At 34.9% G+C, this 21,295-nt stretch overlaps 1 protein-coding gene across 1 annotated transcript in view; it reads right to left on the bottom strand.

Moving 5' to 3' along the window:
* The window catches only part of RYR3 (ryanodine receptor 3), a 570,927-nt gene that overhangs the window by 133,046 nt on the left and 416,586 nt on the right, over nucleotides 1-21,295 (bottom strand). Inside the window, exons 55-61 of the mRNA XM_044660040.1 lie at nucleotides 17,641-17,756; nucleotides 16,793-16,860; nucleotides 16,245-16,366; nucleotides 10,404-10,453; nucleotides 9,923-9,983; nucleotides 8,338-8,576; nucleotides 5,522-5,603 (exon numbers count right to left, since the gene is read on the bottom strand). Of these exons, the coding sequence (XP_044515975.1) occupies nucleotides 5,522-5,603; nucleotides 8,338-8,576; nucleotides 9,923-9,983; nucleotides 10,404-10,453; nucleotides 16,245-16,366; nucleotides 16,793-16,860; nucleotides 17,641-17,756 (738 nt within the window). The remainder of the gene's footprint in view (nucleotides 1-5,521; nucleotides 5,604-8,337; nucleotides 8,577-9,922; nucleotides 9,984-10,403; nucleotides 10,454-16,244; nucleotides 16,367-16,792; nucleotides 16,861-17,640; nucleotides 17,757-21,295) is intronic.

Below are 21,295 nucleotides of genomic sequence, written 5' to 3'. Positions count from 1 at the left end.
ATTTTTTCTAGAAAGGAGGCGGTAGGCCAAAAAAATTTGGGAACTACTGCTTTAGGCAAAAGAAAAATGTATGGCGTATGTAAGTAAACTATAGGAGCATATTACCAAATATGACGTATATAAGAAGCAACATAAAAGACATTATTAAGGAAATATATGACTAAGAAAAGGTGGGGTAGCTGGAGAGTGAAAGTAAGACAACAGGTAAATGGCAGAAACATTGCAATGGCAAACACAAAATATCAAAAGAACAAGGTGGACATCTCTAATCTGCTGTGTTAATCCTCTATAAAGCATTCATGGAACGACATGGATAAGAATTTCATGTGAGAAAGTATTGGATGAATTGTGATCTATTGTGGTGGAGGGATTACTGATTCTAATAGATTTTGGATCTATTTATGTAAGGAAGCATATGTTTTCCAAATCAGGCAACTCTCTTTTCTCTCAGCATTTTCCTTTCTTTCATCAGATCAATGTTCTTTCTGTTGAATGATAATTCCAAGCTTGAGCAGTAGGTACTATATTTAACAGATACTGCATTATTGATTTTCATAACCACAATCTCTTTACTTACATCATTCCCTTTTTAAAGGAGTTCTGCTTCAAAACAATATAAACCCCAAGTCTGAGCTTTCCCAGAGAGCTCATTCATTAGTAATTATGATAATACTCTAGATGACTACAGTCTTTTCTCCTTAGAATCCAACTAATTCACATATATGGTATCTAAGATTCACAATCCCTCTTTGAAGGATGGGGGGAGATATTATTTTCATTGGAAAGAATCTTAAACAAATGAAGTATTTAAATGACTTCCCCCCAATTAACACTGAACCATGAATCTCCCTGATTCTGAGCACTAAAACCTGTATTAATTCCTGATACAGGGGTTGGCAACTTTTTTGGCCATGAGAGCCATAAACGCCACATTTTTTAAAATGTAATTTCGTGAGAGCCATACGGTGCTCACAGTGAGCGCTCCTGTAACAGCGCCTGAAAAAAATTTGACTTTATGGCTCCTGCAGAAAGAGCCATATTTGGCCCTCAAAAGAGCCAGATATGGCTCGAGAGCCATACGTTGCCGACCCCTGCTCTGATACCTTGGTTATGAGTTTTGTGATACTTTCTGGAATTCCCAGTGCTGCCTCCATTAAAACATTTCTCACTTAGGAAATTTCATTTTTTTTGTTTCTGGTATTTTCTTCAAATACAAAGACCACCTAAGTTGTTACTGGAGTTTTAAACATTTAGTGGTTTGTTGATTGCTCTTGAGTCAATTTTTGGGTTAGACTGTAACCCAGGATTTGAAATCTTCCATCTTTCAGCTGTTGTTAGCTCTGAGATATTGCAATAAAAACTGTATCAATGAGATAGCAATTTGGTTGGGGGAGTAAGGGACTGGAGTTCTTCAGGTCTTGATTTCAGTTGCATAAAGTAGAAATGTTTGGTCCTAACATTCACAGTTGTGTCAATTATCTTGATAACTATCTTGATATGCTACCATTGCCCTTCTATGTGTGAAGATGTGTAAGATTGATTCTATTTACCCAAGACTCAGAGTGATTTGAAGAAAAAGATTGTCTTTAGGACCTAGAGTAATTTGAAGAAACTAACTGTCTTTGAAAATTACAACCTAGCTGAGGTAATCTGGAAATCAGATCTCTCAGCCCTGGGGCACTAGTCTGAATTTTGTTTGCACTTGCCATTGACTCATTCCATACTGGTTCTATGGTCTCTCTGGGAAGAGCTAACCAAAAGTCCTTGTGCTTTGTGTAAACATGTCCCTGATTTTCTATCTCCAACTGAGCTTATCACTTGGCCTTAATTATTGGACATCTAGCCCCAAGACTCTGTGGGTCACTGTTTTACTGATACCTTAAGAATGAGTCACTCTCATCTTGAAGTTTTATGCTAAATATATGTACCAGAGACTTCTTTGTTCCCATTTGTGATTAGGAATCCATCATCCTGTTCCTAGAACTTTCTCCCCAGACTACTCCAGATCTCTCCCTGGATCAGCCCCTTCCAGCACTTTTCCTATTCCTATCTCCCTTAACTTAAAATTATAAAAATAGTAGCCAGTCAACTATTCTTTGAGTATTTTTTGGTACTAGACCAACTTGCTCCCATATGTATGTCCTTGCTTAATAAAGATTATCTTGATTTTATAGGCATTGTATTTCTTAGTTATTGCTTTGTTCAGAGAAAGCAGAATGAAGGTCATTAGGAGTCTCAGTGCCCCAAGGTGTTTGATTCCCTTGAGGGAAAGAGAGAGCCAAGTTCCGTAGAGTTAGTGCTTCAGTTTATACAGTAGAGTATAAATAAAATATAGAGTATAAATAGAGTATAAAGTCTTATAGATAGCAGATCCTTTCTAGTTTGACATTTCAAAATTGATCTTTCTTCCAAGAAAAGGTGAGTACTTCATTCTTTTGTAGGAAAAATCTTAATAAATATGTAGCCCTCTATAACTACACAATACTCATACACACATATGTTCTGTCAACATGGAATCCAGAAACTCCCAAACTTGTAGCCTAGTAAGATCTGATGAACCCCATGTTTAGGGTTAGCTTGTAAGGGGAGACCACAAAGTTCCTCCCTGTTTCTAGAGAGTTTCTCCCACCCTACCCCAGGGAAGTTTCAGATTTAGCTAGTCTCAGGCAGAATAATAGACCCTAATATAAAATATAATCTCAGTTAGGTGAGGTTAAGCAAATGCTAAATATCCTTTTATATTAGTTGTTTTCCCAGGTACTTCCCAAGAAGACAAACACCTGGGCAGGGACTATCCTTTTAGTGTCTGTTGTAATTAGGTCACTTCCTGATACCCCAGCTTCTGGCTATGGTGGTCAGCTAGTTTGAACACTCCCATTTCCTTGTAACCATGGTAATGTCAATCAATCATATTTCCCTGTCCCTCGGTTTCCCAAAAGTTATATAAGTTCCCCAAATTCTTTTGTCCTTCGGAGTCATCATCTAGTACAGTGTCACTCTCAGGGATAATGTTCCCAGAGTCCCAGAGTGTAGACCTTGCAAAAGTTTTGGCACCTGGCTCTGAGTAAAGGGCCAAAATATTGGACCTATCCCTTTCCTGATTAAAGACTTGGTTTTTCTAACTACTTTGTAGTTCTGTGTTATTTCCAAGTTAACAGTACAAATTCTGGGAATAAGAGGATACAATATCACTTTAATAATTCAAGAGCTTATGATTTCCTAAGGGGAGTTACTCCCTTTACCAATGCAGATTGTGACACCTCAATAACTTTGAAGGTAGCCTTCATTTTATATGGTCAAAAAATTTATCATCCTTCAGGCCAATTTGGTGATTAACCTTGTCAGATTTAGCTTGGGAGTTCTTTAATGACAGACAGTTTCATCACCACAAAGAAAACATTGAGAAAATATTAAACAATAATTAGTTGAAAAGGAAGAAATAATTATTTTCTATTTCTAACTGAAATTCAACTTCAAGCAATTATGACTTCAAGAGCAATATAGTGTTAGGCCTGGGAAGCTAATTGAGTATAAGAGCTGATAAAAACAGCAACACCTACTGAATAACAGGAAAACCCCAAAATAGTAACACCTACTGAATGGCAGTAAAACCCCCAACTGGTAACATCTGTTAAATGGAAGCATTTGTTGAATAAACATCCAACCCTTGAGGCCCCTCTCCCCCAGTTCCTGGAACTCAAACTATTATAAGCTGGCTAAGCCCCTCATTCACCATTCCATTTGCCTTGGAGGCTGTGGGACCCAAGCTCAAGCTTGCAATAAAACAGTACCTCTTGCTTTTACATTATCTAGTGTGTCTCCTAATTTGAAATCAGAACTGGGCTGAACAATATAAGTTTAGTTCATTGCAATTAAGACAGTTTTCCACATTTTCTCTATTACTTTGTTGTAAAATGTGGGCAAAGACTTTTGTCACTTAAGGACAAATTCTGCATACCACATTACCCATATCTCTTCTTACTTTTCTCACTTTCTATTATATTACAAGTATTAGAATCATAAGCTTTTTGAGACTAGATCTTTTGTCAAGTTTACTTTTGCTAAGCAAGCACATATAAGTATTTAAAAATGTATTGAAGTAGCCTGAATAAATGAAATAGGTTAGAGAATAAAGTAGAATTGAAGTAGATTAATCCATTCCTGCACTATTTAGGAAACTGACCTAGCCCCTCTAGGAGGTCAAGCAACTTATGCAAGTGGTAGGCCAGAGTCCAATCCCCTACGGACAACAAAGGGACATCAGGACAAACAAATAGGTCAGGATGGAATGCAAGGTAAATATAAAGCTACCTACGGAGGAGTGTTTAGGTACATGTGAAAAGTAAATATCCCCTTAGTGAACTGAGTGTTATCTACTTATCACTACCTGTGTTTGTGATGAGTGTTTTGACAAATAAGAACCTGGATGTGAAAGGAAATAAATAGCCTTGTATCTTGTAACCTATATAAACTGTCTTGTAATGTCAGTCTGATACAGTTTCCACTAGTGAAAACTGTCCCAGCTGGTAGATTTCTTCTTCTTTTCCTTTTTTTAATCAATAAATAATGGTTCCAATTATTGAATTTCTGGGTGTCTGGATTCATGTTATGAAGTACCCCACTTCATTATTCAGTGAATTCAACAGTTGTAACTTAAGATAAAAGAAAGATCTGTTCATTTACTTATTCTTGTTGCACGATACAGTTAAAAGAAACAATATATTAGAGATAGGAGGAAAACATTAAGCAAATATTACAATAGTAGTCCTAGAGCACAAAACAAGCTGCTGATTATTTCATTTGAAGAAATGAAACAGGAAAAAAAAATCAAAAACAGAGGAACTATAAATCTTCTAGTTCATATTTTGAGTGGTTTATACTTTTTTCAGAATATCTATAAGATTTTAAGATTATCAGGCCATATGACATTTAATATCAAAAAAGTATTGCATCACAAAAAGGCTGCCACTTTTTGTGGCATATCCATGCAAGTTAGAAAGCAGGAACCCAGACACTTCTGTAAAGATGTTTGTTTGGATCCAAAACTGTTCACTAATAAAAATGAAATATGAAACTGCTAGAAATCCCAAATAAGTTGACAGTTGAAAGTGGAAAAGGTCCAGAGGTTTGTCATATATCCATATGCCATATGGAAACTCATTAAATGCAAAAGTAAGTGTCTTAAATCCCTGGAGTTTCTTCAGCAAGTTTATCCAACAAGAAATAAGAAGCTATATGAAAGATATGATTGATGAGGAACCAGAAAATTTTCAATTTATCTTAGTTGAAAATATGTGATTAAGTTTTGCTAAAGAGTTCCTCTAAGTCCATGATCAAAAGTTCAAAATCAAACTAAGCCCTTATTTGTGGATAATATGATTAAAACTTTAGGGCTTTAAATTCAAAGTCGCTATCTCATGTTAGTGACTATTTCCATTTTCCTAAAAGGCGATATCCTGACCAAAAAAAAAAAAAAAGAATTCCCAATGTGATTCATTTGCTACTTCTGCTTATTAATTACCTTTCCACATAGATGTTCTTTCCTGTCCCAAGGGAGTAGAGGCTGCACAGAATGTGGTAGCATGAAATCTGCACATCACTCACTGAAACAAAGAAAAGCTGTCACTAGTTTGCATCAATCTTAGTGTCACCACCTGCACATCCAATAAGGTCCATGAATAGATAAAATTATTTTAAAGCTGTTTAATCACTGATTTTTTACAAATACATTTCATTTTTCACACACAGGTTTCTAAAGTCATAAGTGAAGGAATTTAGATAGGAAAATGTCTGATTTGAGATTTTGGCCAATTCAGTTCAGGCCCAGCGTTCCTTTATGTAGCCATGACGCTATATGGGTTCCTATATGTAGAAGCATTGGTACACTGAGAAAATTACATCTAAGCTGAAGCCTTCATTTTTTGGTAAAACTTCCCTTTAGAATGAGATGCCAAATCGAAATTTCTGCTTTTTAAGGTTTTAATCAACAGAGGCTTCTAGAACAATGGAGCCTAAAAAATTAGTTTACTAATCCTCACAGAAAAACTCTGTTAACCGAAGCCTTCTCTAACTTCTGTGGTTTTAGGTATTAATACTTCCTTATGTTCAACTACCCTTGAAAACCTAAATTTGTTGTTCTTAAAGTTAAATCAAATCTATTATTCACATACTCTTCTCATAATCACATAGTATTTCTACTCAGAGAAATCTGTTTTCTAATCATTTTTTAAGAAATTGTATTTTTTAAAGACATTGTTGACATGGAATCTAGAAACCCCAAGCTTGTAGCCTAGTAAGATCTGATGAACCTCAAGTTTTAGGGCTAGCTTGTAAGTTGGAGACCCCAAAGTTTGTACTTGTTCCCTGTTCCCCTGAGAATCCACTCTGAAGGGAATCTCAGGCTAGCAGTTTCAGATTGACCCTAAGATAATGGACCCTAAGATAAATGACAATTCTAGTTAGGTAAGCATATACTAAGTATTCTTTCTGTCTTAGGTAGTCTTCCCCATTGTATCAGAGACCCTTTTCCAAGAAGACCCACACCTGGGCAGGGACCATCCTTTTAGTATCCAGTGAAAGTAGCCCCTTCCCTTACACACTAGCCTCTGGCTATGATTTCTTTCCCAAGCTTGATTGTATCCTGTCCCTATAGTTTGAACATGCCCATTTTCTTGTAGCTATGGTAATGTCAATCATCTTTCCCTGCCCCTGTTTCTCCCCAAATGGTATATAGGTTCCCCGAATTCTTTTGTTCCTTGGAGTTGTCAATCTTGCGCAGTTGGCTCTCCCAGAGGTCAGTGTCCAGAGCATCCAAAGTTTCAATCCTCAGAACTCTGTGTGGGTGTTTGCAGCTCTGAGTGGAGGCCTAATATTGCACTGAACCCCTTTCCTTGATTAAAGAGTAGTTTTTCTGACTATTTAATAGTTCTGTGTTTTTTTCCTAGTCAACAACAGTAAAGAAATCTAAAAAAAATACGCTATATCTTCACAATGACTGCTTGCCTCTAACACCATCAACATAATTTCAACAAAGTTGATACAAAAAATGAAAATTTCATTTGTTTTGGTTACATAACTAACTTATCTGAATTTTTTCTCCAAACAAATCATTTTAGTTGTTAAGGGTCAAGCAGACCCTAAGTATATGCAATTAGTCAGTTAAAACACAGACATAATTTTGATAGTAAAACTTTTTTAAATGGTTGCAAAATAATATCTACAGAGAGCAGTCGGTGAAAAAATAACACCTGCTGCTGGTTAACATATCTGGACACTTTTGCAACTTCTCTGATTCCTGGTTTCAAAATGTTCTTCAGAGAAATAAACAAATTAGAATTTTGAATATCTGGCAAAAATTTTGTATTAATTTTTGGAGACTTCATAGCTCCTTTGACCATAAAATAACTTTTGAAATGAAATAACTCCAAGTAAGGAAAAGTTTATGTAAGTAGTGTCTAAAAATTTGGACCAGAAAAGAGAAGAAAGTCATGGAATATAAATTAAATATTTTCTACCTCCCATATATTTTTCTCTTTTGGGATGGGCATCGTAACCCCCAAGCCCAGGCAAACTGTAAGCAGGGAAATTTCTTTGCTCCCTTTTATCTTTGGGACTCCTAACCCAATAATATCTGATAACTTCTATAAGACTCTGAGATCATTATCATTCTTGGACCTTCCTTTAGATTTGAGATGGACAGAGATGCACGTCTAGGCTATACCTCAGTACTATCGGGCCGTATTACAGACATCCATCTGCCCCCTAAACTATGAGGGTATGAGACTCCCTATGTCTCCAGGCAGACCAAGTCAGATGCCAACCCCTCCCCCCAAATGCCTTAGTGTTTACCACTCTTAGAGTCACCATGATACAGCATCATGTCAACACTGTTGCAAAGAGTATAAAATCCACAGAATTGATGGCATCTGGGGGACAGCTTTTCCAGCCATGCTGTCCTCCCAAGGAGCAGCACCCCATCTTGCTGTTCCACCTTGCTATCCCCCTGGCCATATTCAACATTAATTTCTAAATTAATAAATTTCTCTTCTTATTTTTAAGCTAAGTTTTGGAGTTTTGCATTCTTGTAAAAGGTATCCTTCCTGAATCCTGGAGGTTCACCTCTAGCACCCCACAACACTTTAAGTAACTTTTTATTTTTTAAAGACAATAATAAAAAAGTATAGAAATAAAAAACATGGAGAAATCAAACTGCTTCTTAATCAGACTTAAGAGTTTAGAGTAAATGAAAGGAACACCTGCTGCCTGTGGCCATGTACAATTTTACAATCCTGTCAAGTCCTTGCAAATCAATGGCAAATTAAAAAAAAAGTAACTTACAGAGTAAATCCACTCCAAACTGATGCTGAGCAACATGCTCATAGATGGAAGTCAATATGGGTAAGAGAGCCACTGTGGTGTAATTGATATTTTGAGAGACACCTTTAATCTGTGTTCGGGAATGTGTGAACTTCCCAAGCTTTAGGTTTTCTGAAGTCTTCTCCAAATCTTCTGCAGCACTTTCAAAGAATGCACGCAACCCAGCCTTTACAAGCTCTGATCCTGATTTCATTACTGTTCTGTAAATATAAAATGATCAAAATTAGAATCATTATATGAATTTTTATTCAGTTGTATTTTAATAACTGATACTTCAAATGGTTTGTTGGAATGTGTTTTAGATAGACATTTGACTACTATGTAGTCCCTAGGATATTGGATATAGGATATATACTAGTCTCACCAAATACTAGATTTGGTGAGACTAGTTAACTCCTAAAGTAAGAACTGTACCTTCATACTGTTGACATGGAATCTGGAAGCCCCCAAACTTGTAGCCTAGAAAGATTTAATGGACCCCATTTTACTTAGCTTGAAGATGAAGGCCCCAGGTTTGGCCTTGTTGAGTGGGGTTTCTTCCCTGAGGGAGGGGAAATCCAACTTCACTTGTCACTGACTAACAAATGTGATATACTGCAAGAAGGCTTCTGGAGGCAAGAAGGGTCACTGGGCTTGGATTTGGCCCTGATGGGGAATGATCATCCCCACTCAAGCTCAAAATAAGGTCTATTGTTAGTCTGAGACAAGTGTAGTTGGAGTCCCCCTCAGGGAAGAAACCCCTCAACAAGATCAAACCTGGGACCTTCATCTTCAAGTTAAGTAAACTGGAGTTCATCAAATCTTTCTAGGCTACAAGTTTTGGGGCTTCTAGGTTCCACATCGACAATATTAAATAATTTAACTCAATATATATTTTTTTTAACTGCTTACCTAGTTACAGTGCAATGTCTATTTGACAGGAATATATGTTAGTATTACTGAAAATGAATAGGTTGAGAAAGAAATTGGCCTTGATTACGTATTTACTAGCTTAAGGGGAAGTTATATTTATTTGCATGCCTCTACATGCAAGGGTTTATGAAAAGACCTCCCTGAAGTTCATCATGAAATCACTTAATTGTCATAAAAGGAGGCCTTCTGCCTGACTAGAAAAAAATATGAATCAGAAACTGTACTGAGGAGAATCTATACCAGTGGGTTTTTATGGATAAAATTGGGAAAATAATGATTATTTCAAGCAAACTTTGGAATCAGATTTTGATGAGGCTTTAAGATTTTGGTGTATTGGATTGGTAGAAAAAAAGTGACTAGATTTTTTTAAATAGGCAATCTATTGGCTGGCTATATGGAGAAAAAATGGCATAAAAATTTCAGAAATGGTTTGAGGCCATAACAACTAGTTAAGGAATTTGGAAGCCTTTTCATTCAACAATTTGACACCTGCTCTGTCATTTCTCTTTCCCAAACTTCCCCAGTTAGGTAGTGGCATGTCTTTTGCTCCACAGGTAATAAATGTAACGAATGAAGGGAGGAAGATAGAGAAGCAGTCTTTAATAAGCTGTAAAAAAAAATAGGGCAAATTTACCTTGTGTCAAGTGTCTGAGCTAGGATGTGTAGACAGCTCACCATTGTAGTAGAGTCACTTCCTAGAATAAAAATATAAAGGGTCTTCTGTGACTTTACAGATTGCTTTGCCTTTCTTAAAAATGCAATCTATTGTCATCAAAGTTCATACACTGTAAATATGTTGTAATTGAACACCATTATTACAATGCTATGTTTCTATTTTAAAATTATGCATTTATTCTATTACTGACTCAGCTTCCATTCCCATGATTAGTATTAGAAGCAAATCTTAAAACATTCATTGATGTGAAAAACAGGAATTGTTAAAGGGACAAGAAAATAATTTATCATGCTTTACACCTATGGTAAATATGTGTGACACCTCAGTCCAAAGCCTTAGGTATATTTAACAAAGTACTGAGTAGAGAAAAAAATGCAAATTTAGGATAATTATAGGGACAAGGTCAGGGACAGCTTGATCAATACTTCACTGAACTTACCAAAGAGGGAAATCCTATGTCTAACAAGAGCAGCAAGTTTGCAGAATAGGCTAAAGCAGAAAAGAACGCAAAAGAGTAGGAAAGGCAAAGAGATTAAACGATTGTTCAGAATTCAACATTCAACAACGGGGAGAGAACAGAGTGAAGGGAAGGTGTGCTGCAGTTCCCTCCAAGGATATTCTGCACCACACACACAGAAGGACATTCTCTTTCGTAATGGAATTATAAAGACTATTTAAAGAATAATTCCAACCTTGTTGTAATAATATATCTGGCCTATGTGGAGATTTGTTTTGCTGAGCTGTACATGTTTTTAACAAGTTTTTTTTTTTTTCTTGCTTTCTTGGTGGAGGAGGTGGGGGTGGGAAGGAGAGGACCTAAACTAAAATGGAAGTGACTTTTTAAAAAAAGAAAACAACATCTCGATGATAATTGCTATATCTTGTAGCATTTTAAGTCACATCTTGCTATAGCGCATTTTCTATAACACATTCAAATATAAAGTTATATTATGGTCCATGAATAAATTAAAAGAATTTAAGAAGTAGATGACAAATCACTGCATGTTTTGCACATGATTAATGTGTAACTGGAGCATATATTGGAAATATAAGGTAGTAATGAGGACAAGTCATTTCTCATTTCTGAACCTTCTGAACATTTCTCATCTGTAAACTGGGCTAAAATATTTACGCTACCTATGTCATAAAGTTATGAAGTAGGGGGCAGCTGGGTGGCTCAGTAGGTTAAGAGCCAGGTCTAGAGATGGGAGGTCCTAGGTTCAAATCTGGCCTCGGACACTTCCCAGCTGTGTGACCTTGGGCAAATCACTTGACCCCCATTGCCCACCCTTACTACTCTTCTGCCATGGAGCCAATACACAGAAGTTAAGGGTTTAAAAAAAAATAAAGTTATGAAGAAGACATATTTTAAATGATAAAGTGCTATGTTAGGGGGCTTCATGGTAGTATGGAAAGAGTGCGTTACTTGGTATTAGGAAGATCTGGATTGGATTCCCACCTTTGAAACAGTAGTATGATCCTGGGCAAGTCACTTATCCTTTCTAAGCCTCAGCTGGCTTATCTGTAAAATGGGGATAATAAAAGTATCTACCTCACAAGGATTGTTGTAAGGACGAAATGAGATTATATATAGATTTATACATATATATATATATACATGTATCATTTTGCAAAAAATTGTAAAGGTAATTCATATATGAAAATTATTACTCAAAAATGGGGAATTTTTATGCTATAGAGCAAATTTAAAAGAAATTACTTCCTGGTCTTGTGACACTCATTAGGTTATTGGCTGACTGCATGGCTATGCTAATAGGGTCTCTCCTCTGCTTGGGATGGCTGCTATTCCTTTCAAGAAAGAGCTCTATGAAGGAAGGACATTTATTTATTGTTTCTATTTTCTCTGTACATTTATTTTGCCTCTACTTGCTGAAACTGCACTCATCCTTCAAAACTCTGATCATGTACTATCTTTTACATGAATTTTTCTCTGATTCTCTAGTTGGAAATTAACTTCCCATTCTCATAAAGGTTATAATAATAACACTGAAAACCGCTCACAAATATATGGTGCTTTATGACGTACAAAAAAAGTACTCTATGACCATTATTTCATTTAATCCCCCCAAAAATACCATGAGGTATTTAAAGCAAATATTATTATTTGATTTATAAATATTATTTATCCTTTTAAAAGGGATAATTATCATTATCCCTTTTACAGGTGAGGAAACTGAGGCTCCAACAGATTAAATTACACGCCTAAAGTCATAAAGCTAGTAGCAGCCAACTAGGCAGGGACTTGAAACCAAATCTTCCAACTCTATATTAATTTATATTCCTACTATAATGACTATGCTTCAACATTATTAGCATTTTGTTTATACTTCTTTTACATATTTAATATATTATGTTTTATTTAATAGTTATTTGTGCATGTGGTCTATATCTCTTGTTAGACTATGAGCTCATTGAGGCCAAAGACTTTGCTTTATTTAGTTTTGTATCTCTCTTAAAATTCATGCAAAACAAATGTTTATTGAATGAAGATGTGTGAATGGTAAGGGTAGATGGCAACCTGCAATTTTTTATTTATATACCTGCAATTTTATAGACATTTGTTCCCTGGCCCTATTTACTATCTCTGAGTATTAAATGGAATATTCTCTTCAGAACATCTCATTTTGTCATTTATTCTAGGCACGAAAATAAGTAACATCTATGAGCCTAAAAGTAATAAGAACAGACCAAAAGAAATTAGGCATGGGGTCAATTAGAAAACAAATATTCCCTGCTTGTTTCCCCTTTCTATTTGGCTTTTGAGGGAAGCTCTTTCTGAAGGTATGCTTTGATGGTTAAGTCAATGGTTCTGGTTGTAGGGTTGGGCTCTAGATCTCTGGTTCTTCCACAAACCAATAGTGGCATTTTAGGCAACTTTATTTCAATAAACTCTAGTTTCTACCTCTAGAAATGATGATACTTGCCTAATCTAGCTTATAGATTTTATTTAATTGGTCTAAGAGCTGTTATTTTCTGGGTGAAGAGAACTCTACAATGAAGAAACTTTGTCTAATAATGCAAATCAGCAACTCTTCCCTGATTTACAGTTTAAGAGAGTTGGGTAGGGTACTGAGAGGCTAAATGACTTGCCTAGTCAGTATATGCCAGAAGTAGGACTTGAATTCAGGTTTTCCTGGTACTAAGAGGCCAGGTCTCTATTCACTACTCCAGTATGCCTTTGAGAATACAGGCAATGGGAGTCTGAACTGCATAAAAGATAAGTTTAACAAATATAATAAGAGTATTTAAAGATAATTATTAAAAAAATAACATTTTGGGGCCATAATGATGGCTGAGTTGGCTGGCTTTTAATGCTATCATGAAATGCTAAGTATTTTAAGAAATTTGTATGAAGAGGCAAGGTCTGAATCTAGAACTCTGAAGTCTTTCCCTATTTACATAGAAAATTATTTAAGCAAGATTGTTGCTCTAAGCCCTGAGTTTCAAGGCTGCAGGTCCCTCTACTCTGCTTACTCCTGACTAATTTCATCATACTTGAAATTTTGAAGATGACAATTCCAAAGGATCCCTAGATGCTTTGCTAACTTGAAAAGTGACCTGAAGAATAAGAACCAAGAGAAAAGTTTGGGAACTACCAGTGTAAACAGAACAAGAGTAGAAAGAAACATGAGGATAAGTATAAGGGCTTGGTACAAGGTAACCTTATTCAATATATGCATTTAGATATTCCATTTGGGTAATTACTAAGAGAGAAGCAAGTGTGGCTTAATGGAAAAAAGTGCTAGTGTCAGAGTTGGGAGAAACCAGGATTTAAATCTACCTTTGATACTAACTATGGGACAATGAGAAAGTCATTTCTCCTCCTCCAAACTTAAATTTCTCACATGTATATGAGGCTAATACCTGTAGTAATTACCCCACAAGGTCACTGGGATGCTTAGAGGATATGATGTATATGCCAAGGGCTTTTCAAACCTTAATGTGCTATATTGTCAACTTTTGTTTTTAGTATACTGACAATTCAATAATTTTTTAGAAAAAAATTTGTCAAGAAAATTTATATCTGCATATCTAAATATGTTGTGTATGTATGTAGTATATTGTTTTTTTCTCTTTCTTTCTCTTTCTCCATATATACACAAACACACACACACACACACATACACACACACCCAATTTCCAGTAAAATCCTTTTCTGATGTCTCATTGTAATATAGAGGTGAACCTGTGTTCTCAAAGACTAAGCTATCGGAGCACAGGAAGCTGGGGAGGGATGGTGTGGTGGGGCAGGGAAGCCGGAAGGGCTTTGAGCACAGGCCTGATGATATATTCTTCATCTTTTTTTTTTAATGTCTTGTCTAGCTAGGTTTGGAAAAATTCATTACCAGGAGGTTGGCAATTATCTGATGGATACTTATGACCATAGCAACTAATGAATTATAGCAAAAATATTCTAAATGGACTCTTGGCCTCAAGGTCCTCATCAATCCAGTTTATTTTACTTGGTTACCAAAGTAATTTTCCTTAAGCACAGATCTGACCACTAGTCATTTCCCATTGCCTCAAGGATAAAATATAAACTCTGTTTATAGTCCTACATATCCTGCATCCAGCCTTTCTTTGGAATTTCATTGGCTATTATTTGCCCCCTGGCACTCTGCCTTCCAATCAAACTGGCATTACTCATACATTCTACCCCCACCTCTGGTTTCTGGGCCTTTACATTGGCCATACCCTAAGCCTGAAATGTATTCTCTCCTTACCTCTTCTTCACAGAATGCTTTTCTTAAGCTAAGATGTAACTTAGGCATTATCTTCTACATGAAACTTTTCCTGATAACCTCAAATGCTACTGCCCTCTCCCCTAAACTACTTTGTTATTTAATGACTTTGTATATATTTATTTTTACATAAATATATTTTAACTGTATATATTTTGATATGCATTTGCTTCCATTAGAATGCAAGATGACTTCAAATAGGGATTGTTTCATGTTTCATTGTTTATAATTCCCAATGTCTAAGATAGCACCTGACAGATGTTTAATATATACTTGTTGATTGATTGATGGAAGATGGTCTATGAAGACATGGAGAGGTTTCAGTGGGTGTGAGGGAGTACCTGCATGGATGAAATCATATAGTACATACTTAAATAATAGAAACTAGATGGAATTTCAATAATTCAATAATTCAATTTATCTGAATAAATGTTATATTTCCTTGAACTGAAAAAAAGAATTAAAAATGAGATATCTTAGAAATGGGAAAAGTCTATAAATGTACACAATTGCCTTATGTTGGATTTATGTAGCTAACTCACTTTTCAATTTCTATTTTGTCCCTCACACCTCCAATATTTAATGAAATAAATTTAGGCTACCTAAAGTGTTTAGCAAGTTTTTTGAGTATTCATAGATTTTAAGATTTTTTTGCTTCATATGAGGCTATTTCTCTCCTGCTAATTATTGAACTTAGATGTTTATTTTTGAAAATCTCTTTTTTTTCCTACATGATTAGTGGTGCTTAGTGGCAATGTGGCCTAGGTACTTATTATACGATAAGTAGGCATTCCTAAATACTTTGGGTAGACTGATGTACTATCATATTAGATGCTTTGAGCTCAAAAGCCTGGGCAATTTACTTTCTCCAACATCATTCGAATGTAGAAAAATATAAAATATGGTTGAATTTGTCTACTATTAGACTTGTGCCATCATATTTCTTTGTTAGCTATCCATCAGCTGTGCACATTGGAATTGGAATTATTGGAAAACAGCTTTGAGAAAAACTTTTTTTTCCCTAATAGAGATTTAAATCAGTTTATATCTTCCTGAATCCTGGATTAGACATCTTGATTTGGCCATGGGGAAAAAAAGAGTGAGTCTGACTCCAAGGAGTATAGGGAATGATTCATCTTCATTTTGTAAGACATAATATGAATGGGGTTAATAATAATGTAGTTGCTGATTGAAATCAAATTCTTCCTCAAAACTAGATTCCTTTTTCCAACTCTGAAAATTTTCACTCCTGCTACAAGTTACAAAATAATGTCAGACTTTTGCTAAATTTTACTTGAGGAAGAATGATGGGTTCAACCCCTCCTGCTTTCTTACAAAAGTATTTGTTTTTAATAACCAACATAATACATTAACATATGTCTTTTACCAAAAAGAAGACCTAAAGGGTAGTTAGCAACAATTATCAAATGAAGAATCTATTCTTAAATTCTCTTAAGAAACTAAGTCTTAAAAAATACATAAACATATTTTGAACTTTCCTTTGTGCACTAACTCACCTGGCCACCATTTCTTTCTCTTTATTAGAGGCATATCCACTGCTACTGAGTGGCTTTAGTGGGGATGAAAGAAAGTAGAGGCAGTGATTGGTGAAGTACTGGTCAACCAAGGGAAGGAGAACCTGGAAAATCAGGTGTAGATTAGTGAGGGCCAAAATTTTTTACTTTTTTTTTTAAGTAGTTTGTTCTTCAACTTGATTAAATGGGACACTCCCATTAGAGTACTAATAGTTTTGTAGATACCATTATTTAATAATTTATCTGCTAATTCTTAATGTCTAGGATACCCCCAATACCATTAGACGATCAATAATTAGTGGTGCTATAGAAAGAGCTAAAACTGATTTACAATTAAAGGTTGTATTTTGAAATCAATCTACTTTCACCTGTGACCTTAAGAGGATCACAACCCCTTAAGGCCTGTTTTCTCTTCTGTAAAATGAGGGAGCTGGACCAAATGATTTCTGTTCTGACCCAGTGATATCTATTAGGTCCACTTAGGAATAGAGAAAAATTTATTAATTTTATGAATTCAGGGTATCACTTACTTTGGCAAAGAATTTAATCTCTTGGTCATGGGGAGACTTTTCTGTTTTCCCACTACTAACAATGGCTTCTACAAAGACACAATTGACAAAAATGTCAGGCAGAATAAGAAACAGGTGCCAAATTAAAGAAAAGCTCACCTTTTCCAAAATTATTTAAATTCCACAAAGTATTTTATTCTGCAAATATATTTATCAATCAACAGATATACATAGAGAAAACATTTATATTAAAAACATCTGGAAGTAAGCACAACAAGAATGAGCAGTCTGATATGGCATGGCAAACAGAAAAGCTAACAGAATTATCACTGTGATCTTAGTACTCTTAACTGTGCCATTGCTGTCATCTTCCTTTGATAAGCAAGAAAATAGGCACAAAGAGATTCAGTTATCCTTATTTGGTCATATAGAAACAAATATAAGAGTTAGACTTAGAATGAGTAGTAACAAATGAGTCAGAACCTAGTAGATGAATCAATGTTTGATGTGCTCTGCAAGTAGGGGAAAAACAAAGCTAAACAAGATTTTTCCTATAACATTGTAAAATGTCAAAATAACCCTGGAAAATGTTAATTCAAAATGACCATTATTTTTTAAAATGATATTTTACTTTTTTCCCTTAATTACATGAAAAAACAATTTTTAATCTCATTAAAAATTTTTAAGCCATATTCTCTCTCCCCGCTATACTTTTCCTTTTATTATCCCTCCCTGAGATAGCAAGGTGATCTGATATTGATTTCACATATGCAATAGTATGAAATATTTTTCTATATTAATCAAAATGACTATTATTTAAGAGCAAAAAAGAAATAGCAACTTTGTCATTGTTTCAGGATGAAACTTACCCAAATGGGCGATAAACTCTTGAGCAGAGTCAACATATTTTAGAATCTTCTTCAAAAATTTATAGGCAAACCTCTTTTCCATCGAGGAAGTATCCAATTCCATATCCTTCAGATCCCTATTTGGGAAATGCAGCAAAATCATCAGAAGTGACAAAGATGTTCTGACACAAGTAAAATATCAATCCTGTTTTTGTCAAAATTATTTCTTTAAATGAAGATGATTCTTTTGCCGTATTACAACATATTGACTCATCACTTCAATCAACAAATCAGTCAATCAACAAGCACCTATTACATACCAGTCATTGGGCTAGACACTAGAGATACAAGTTAAAAATCAAATAGTACCTACTTTCAAAGATTTTAATTCTATTAGGGAAACAGGTACATATAGAAATTGTATACACAGATATGGGTGTATACATGTACACACATAAATATGTGTTATATATACATGCAGACATGGATATATATGGATGTATATGTAGACATACATGCATGTCTACATACGTATGCATGCACACACACACATATATATGCACACATACATATATATTTCTGAAAAGAAGACAAGAAGGTAAAAGTCACTCGGCTTGGGCTTGGCCTTTCCTCAGGGAGGAATTCTCACATGTGGTCATCTTTTAGCTAAGTAAACTGGTGTTCATTAAATCTTTCTAGGCTACAAGTTTGGGGGCTTACTAGATTCCATGTTGACAATACTTTTGTGTATATGCAAACTATTTTGTTATTAATGATTTCCTTTGGGCATACACCTAGTAGAAGTCATTGGATCAATGGTTATGGTCATGTTAGCCAATTTATTTGTAAAATTCCAATTGTATCCAAGAATAGTTAGAGAATCTATTCTGAGAAAAGAGCAAAAGAAATATCACCATAAATGTAACTTACATTTCTATCATTTTTATCATACCATTGTCATAAAATATCAAACTATTACAGCTTAATTTTAAGCACATTTACTTATGAGGCTTTGGATTAAAATGGCTTGACCATAATTCACCATTCTATCATGAGATTCATGTAGACAAGACAAAGGAGAGTTATTCACATATCTGCTGACACCATGACAATTTTTATAATCTAGTATAAATTGTAAAGTCCTTGAAAAAGAGACTACTTCCTTTTTTCATAGGGCCCCAATGCCTGGAACAGAATAGATGCTTAATAAACATTTGCTTAATTGTTGAATTGAATCACCAGAACTGTAGGCAAATGCAAATTCTCCCTTAAACAAATGGTCTACATTAGAACTGGAGATGTTCTAAAAATTGGAGGTCTGTGGATTCTTCTGAAGGAAGAAAGTCCTAATATTTCTCTTTTTGGTTACTGCTTGTGTTTTCTGAAAAGTCTTTTATACTATATTCTTATCCTAGTGTGTTACCAGGCTGGGTTACTAGATCCTCGTGTCCTGTATTCTATCACATTTTTCCTTATAGCTTCTATTTTGGCTCTATTCTTCTATATTATTACACTTAATGTTAAATAATAATTATCCCTTTCTTCCTCTTAGTCTTCATTTCTTATTGTTGCTTTTCCCCTATAATGATGATGAGATAATTTTTTCTTTATGCTTCACCAAATTGTTTAATAACAAATCATAGTCTGTTGTGTTTAATTTCTTATTTGTTACAAGAGAGGGTTCTTTTGGCAAGGGGAGGGAAGAGAAGGAGTAAATGGGTGATGACAGTGATATTAAAAAAAAGTAAACTGAAAAATCACAGCATGCATTCATTCTAATATAAAGAAGTCTTTAAATTACAATGGGATTCTGAATTCTTCTGCTGTCTGATTTCTTGACAAAAAAAGTAGCAAATGTGCTTTGTTATCTCATTTATAAGACAGAATGACAATATTTTTCTGGATTTTAAAATAAATATGAATTCTAGGACTCAATCTCTTTGAAGTTAAATCTATATCAAGGGGAAACCATACTACAAGAAATTTAAAGCACAGAGCATTTTATATAGGAAAGAAATTTTTCTTTCAGGGGAATAGATATATAAACACTGGAACAAGATCAGGTTATTGTTAAATTTAAGGATGAGGGAACATGACCTATATGCTATACTCCAAAGAACTACACTCTACATTTAAAGCCCAAATAGTCAATAATAATGCCTGGTATTTATGATACTTTAAGGTTTACAAATGCTTTATATGAATTATTTCACTTTATCCTCACAAGTCTAGAGGAAATGTATTAATGATGTCATCCCCATTTTACATATGAGAAAACTGAGGATCACATACTTTAAATGATTTGCCTACTATCATGCAGCAAAAATGTTCAAAGTAGGATATCTGAACTCAGATTTCTCTATTCCAAGGCCACCACACTTTCTAGTGAATCACTGCTTCTCAAGAAGCATGTGCATACAGAAAATTTAAAAACTGGGAAAATGATATGAAAAATGTAGATGTAAGGGTAGCTGTAACCTAAGATAAATATCATGAAAAATGTTGAGAGTTTAAGTATGCTAATTTTTCATATTCACTTTTATATGTAAAGTGGTCTCCTGGCTGAAAACTTAAAACTAGCATTATAGGCATTGCTGAATGCTTTCTCAAAATCCTGGTGGGAAGGAAACAGGCCAAGATAGGGATGGAGAACAGGGATGCATATGAATGGGAATTGTTCCTTATATCTTTAGCATATTAATTTTTATCCCACAAATCTAGGTATAAGAATTAAATTTGATTATTAGATAGTAGTTATACAGAGATTAAAAACAGTTTCAGTTGGTAAGATAAAAAGGAGAATGGAAACATATTGTCTAGAAACAGTCAACTACTTTTCCTTTCTAATCCTTACCTTTTGTCTTGGAATTAATACTGTGTTTTGGTTCCAAGGCAGAAGAGTGGTAAGGGCTAGGCAATTGGAGTTAAGTGACTTACCCCAGGATCCCACAGCAAAAGAAGTGTCTGAAACCAGATTTGAACCCAAGACCTCCTGTCTCTAGCCCTGGTTCTCAATCCACTGAGCTACCTAGCTGCCCCCTTAGCCAAATACTTTGAAACAACAGTTTACTACAAATAGCAGAAAGACCCCTAGTCAGTTTAATTATACATAATAAGGTGGACAATATTTTCCTCAGGTTTAGAAAGTAAGTCTTTTACAAAAGGCTCCAAAAAAGGTGATATCCCAATTCCCATGACTTCTGAGATCTTTTTTTAGATTTTGCAGCATCTCTTATTTTACCTATATTTTCAGGAAGCATCTGACAATATCTTTTACATTATTCTTATGGAAATGACAGAAGTAGGTTAGATGGAATGCTCCAGAGATCTACACATATTCCTGTGTTATTTTATCAGCGACTGTATAAAGGCATACAAGGCATGCTTATTAAATTTGTAAATGGCACAAAACTGGGAAGGAAAGCTAACACACTGAATCACAGTCAGAATCCAAAAATGATTCTGAGAAGCTACAATATTAGGCTTAACCTAAAAGAGATGAAATATGACACGGATGTTAAGTTTAATGATAGGTTAAGAAAATCAACTTCATAAGAAAAAGAGATAGTAGATGTGATATAGATAGATTGTAGTCTTCCTTCCTTCCTTCCTTCCTTCCTTCCTTCCTTCCTTCCTTCCTTCCTTCCTTCCTTCCTTCTTCCTTTCTTCCTTCCTT

Source organism: Gracilinanus agilis, chromosome 2, assembly GCF_016433145.1.
Source record: "Gracilinanus agilis isolate LMUSP501 chromosome 2, AgileGrace, whole genome shotgun sequence".
NCBI lineage: Eukaryota > Metazoa > Chordata > Mammalia > Didelphimorphia > Didelphidae > Gracilinanus > Gracilinanus agilis.
Note: the sequence above shows the minus strand (reverse complement) of the source record. Positions and strands in the feature narration are given on the sequence as shown.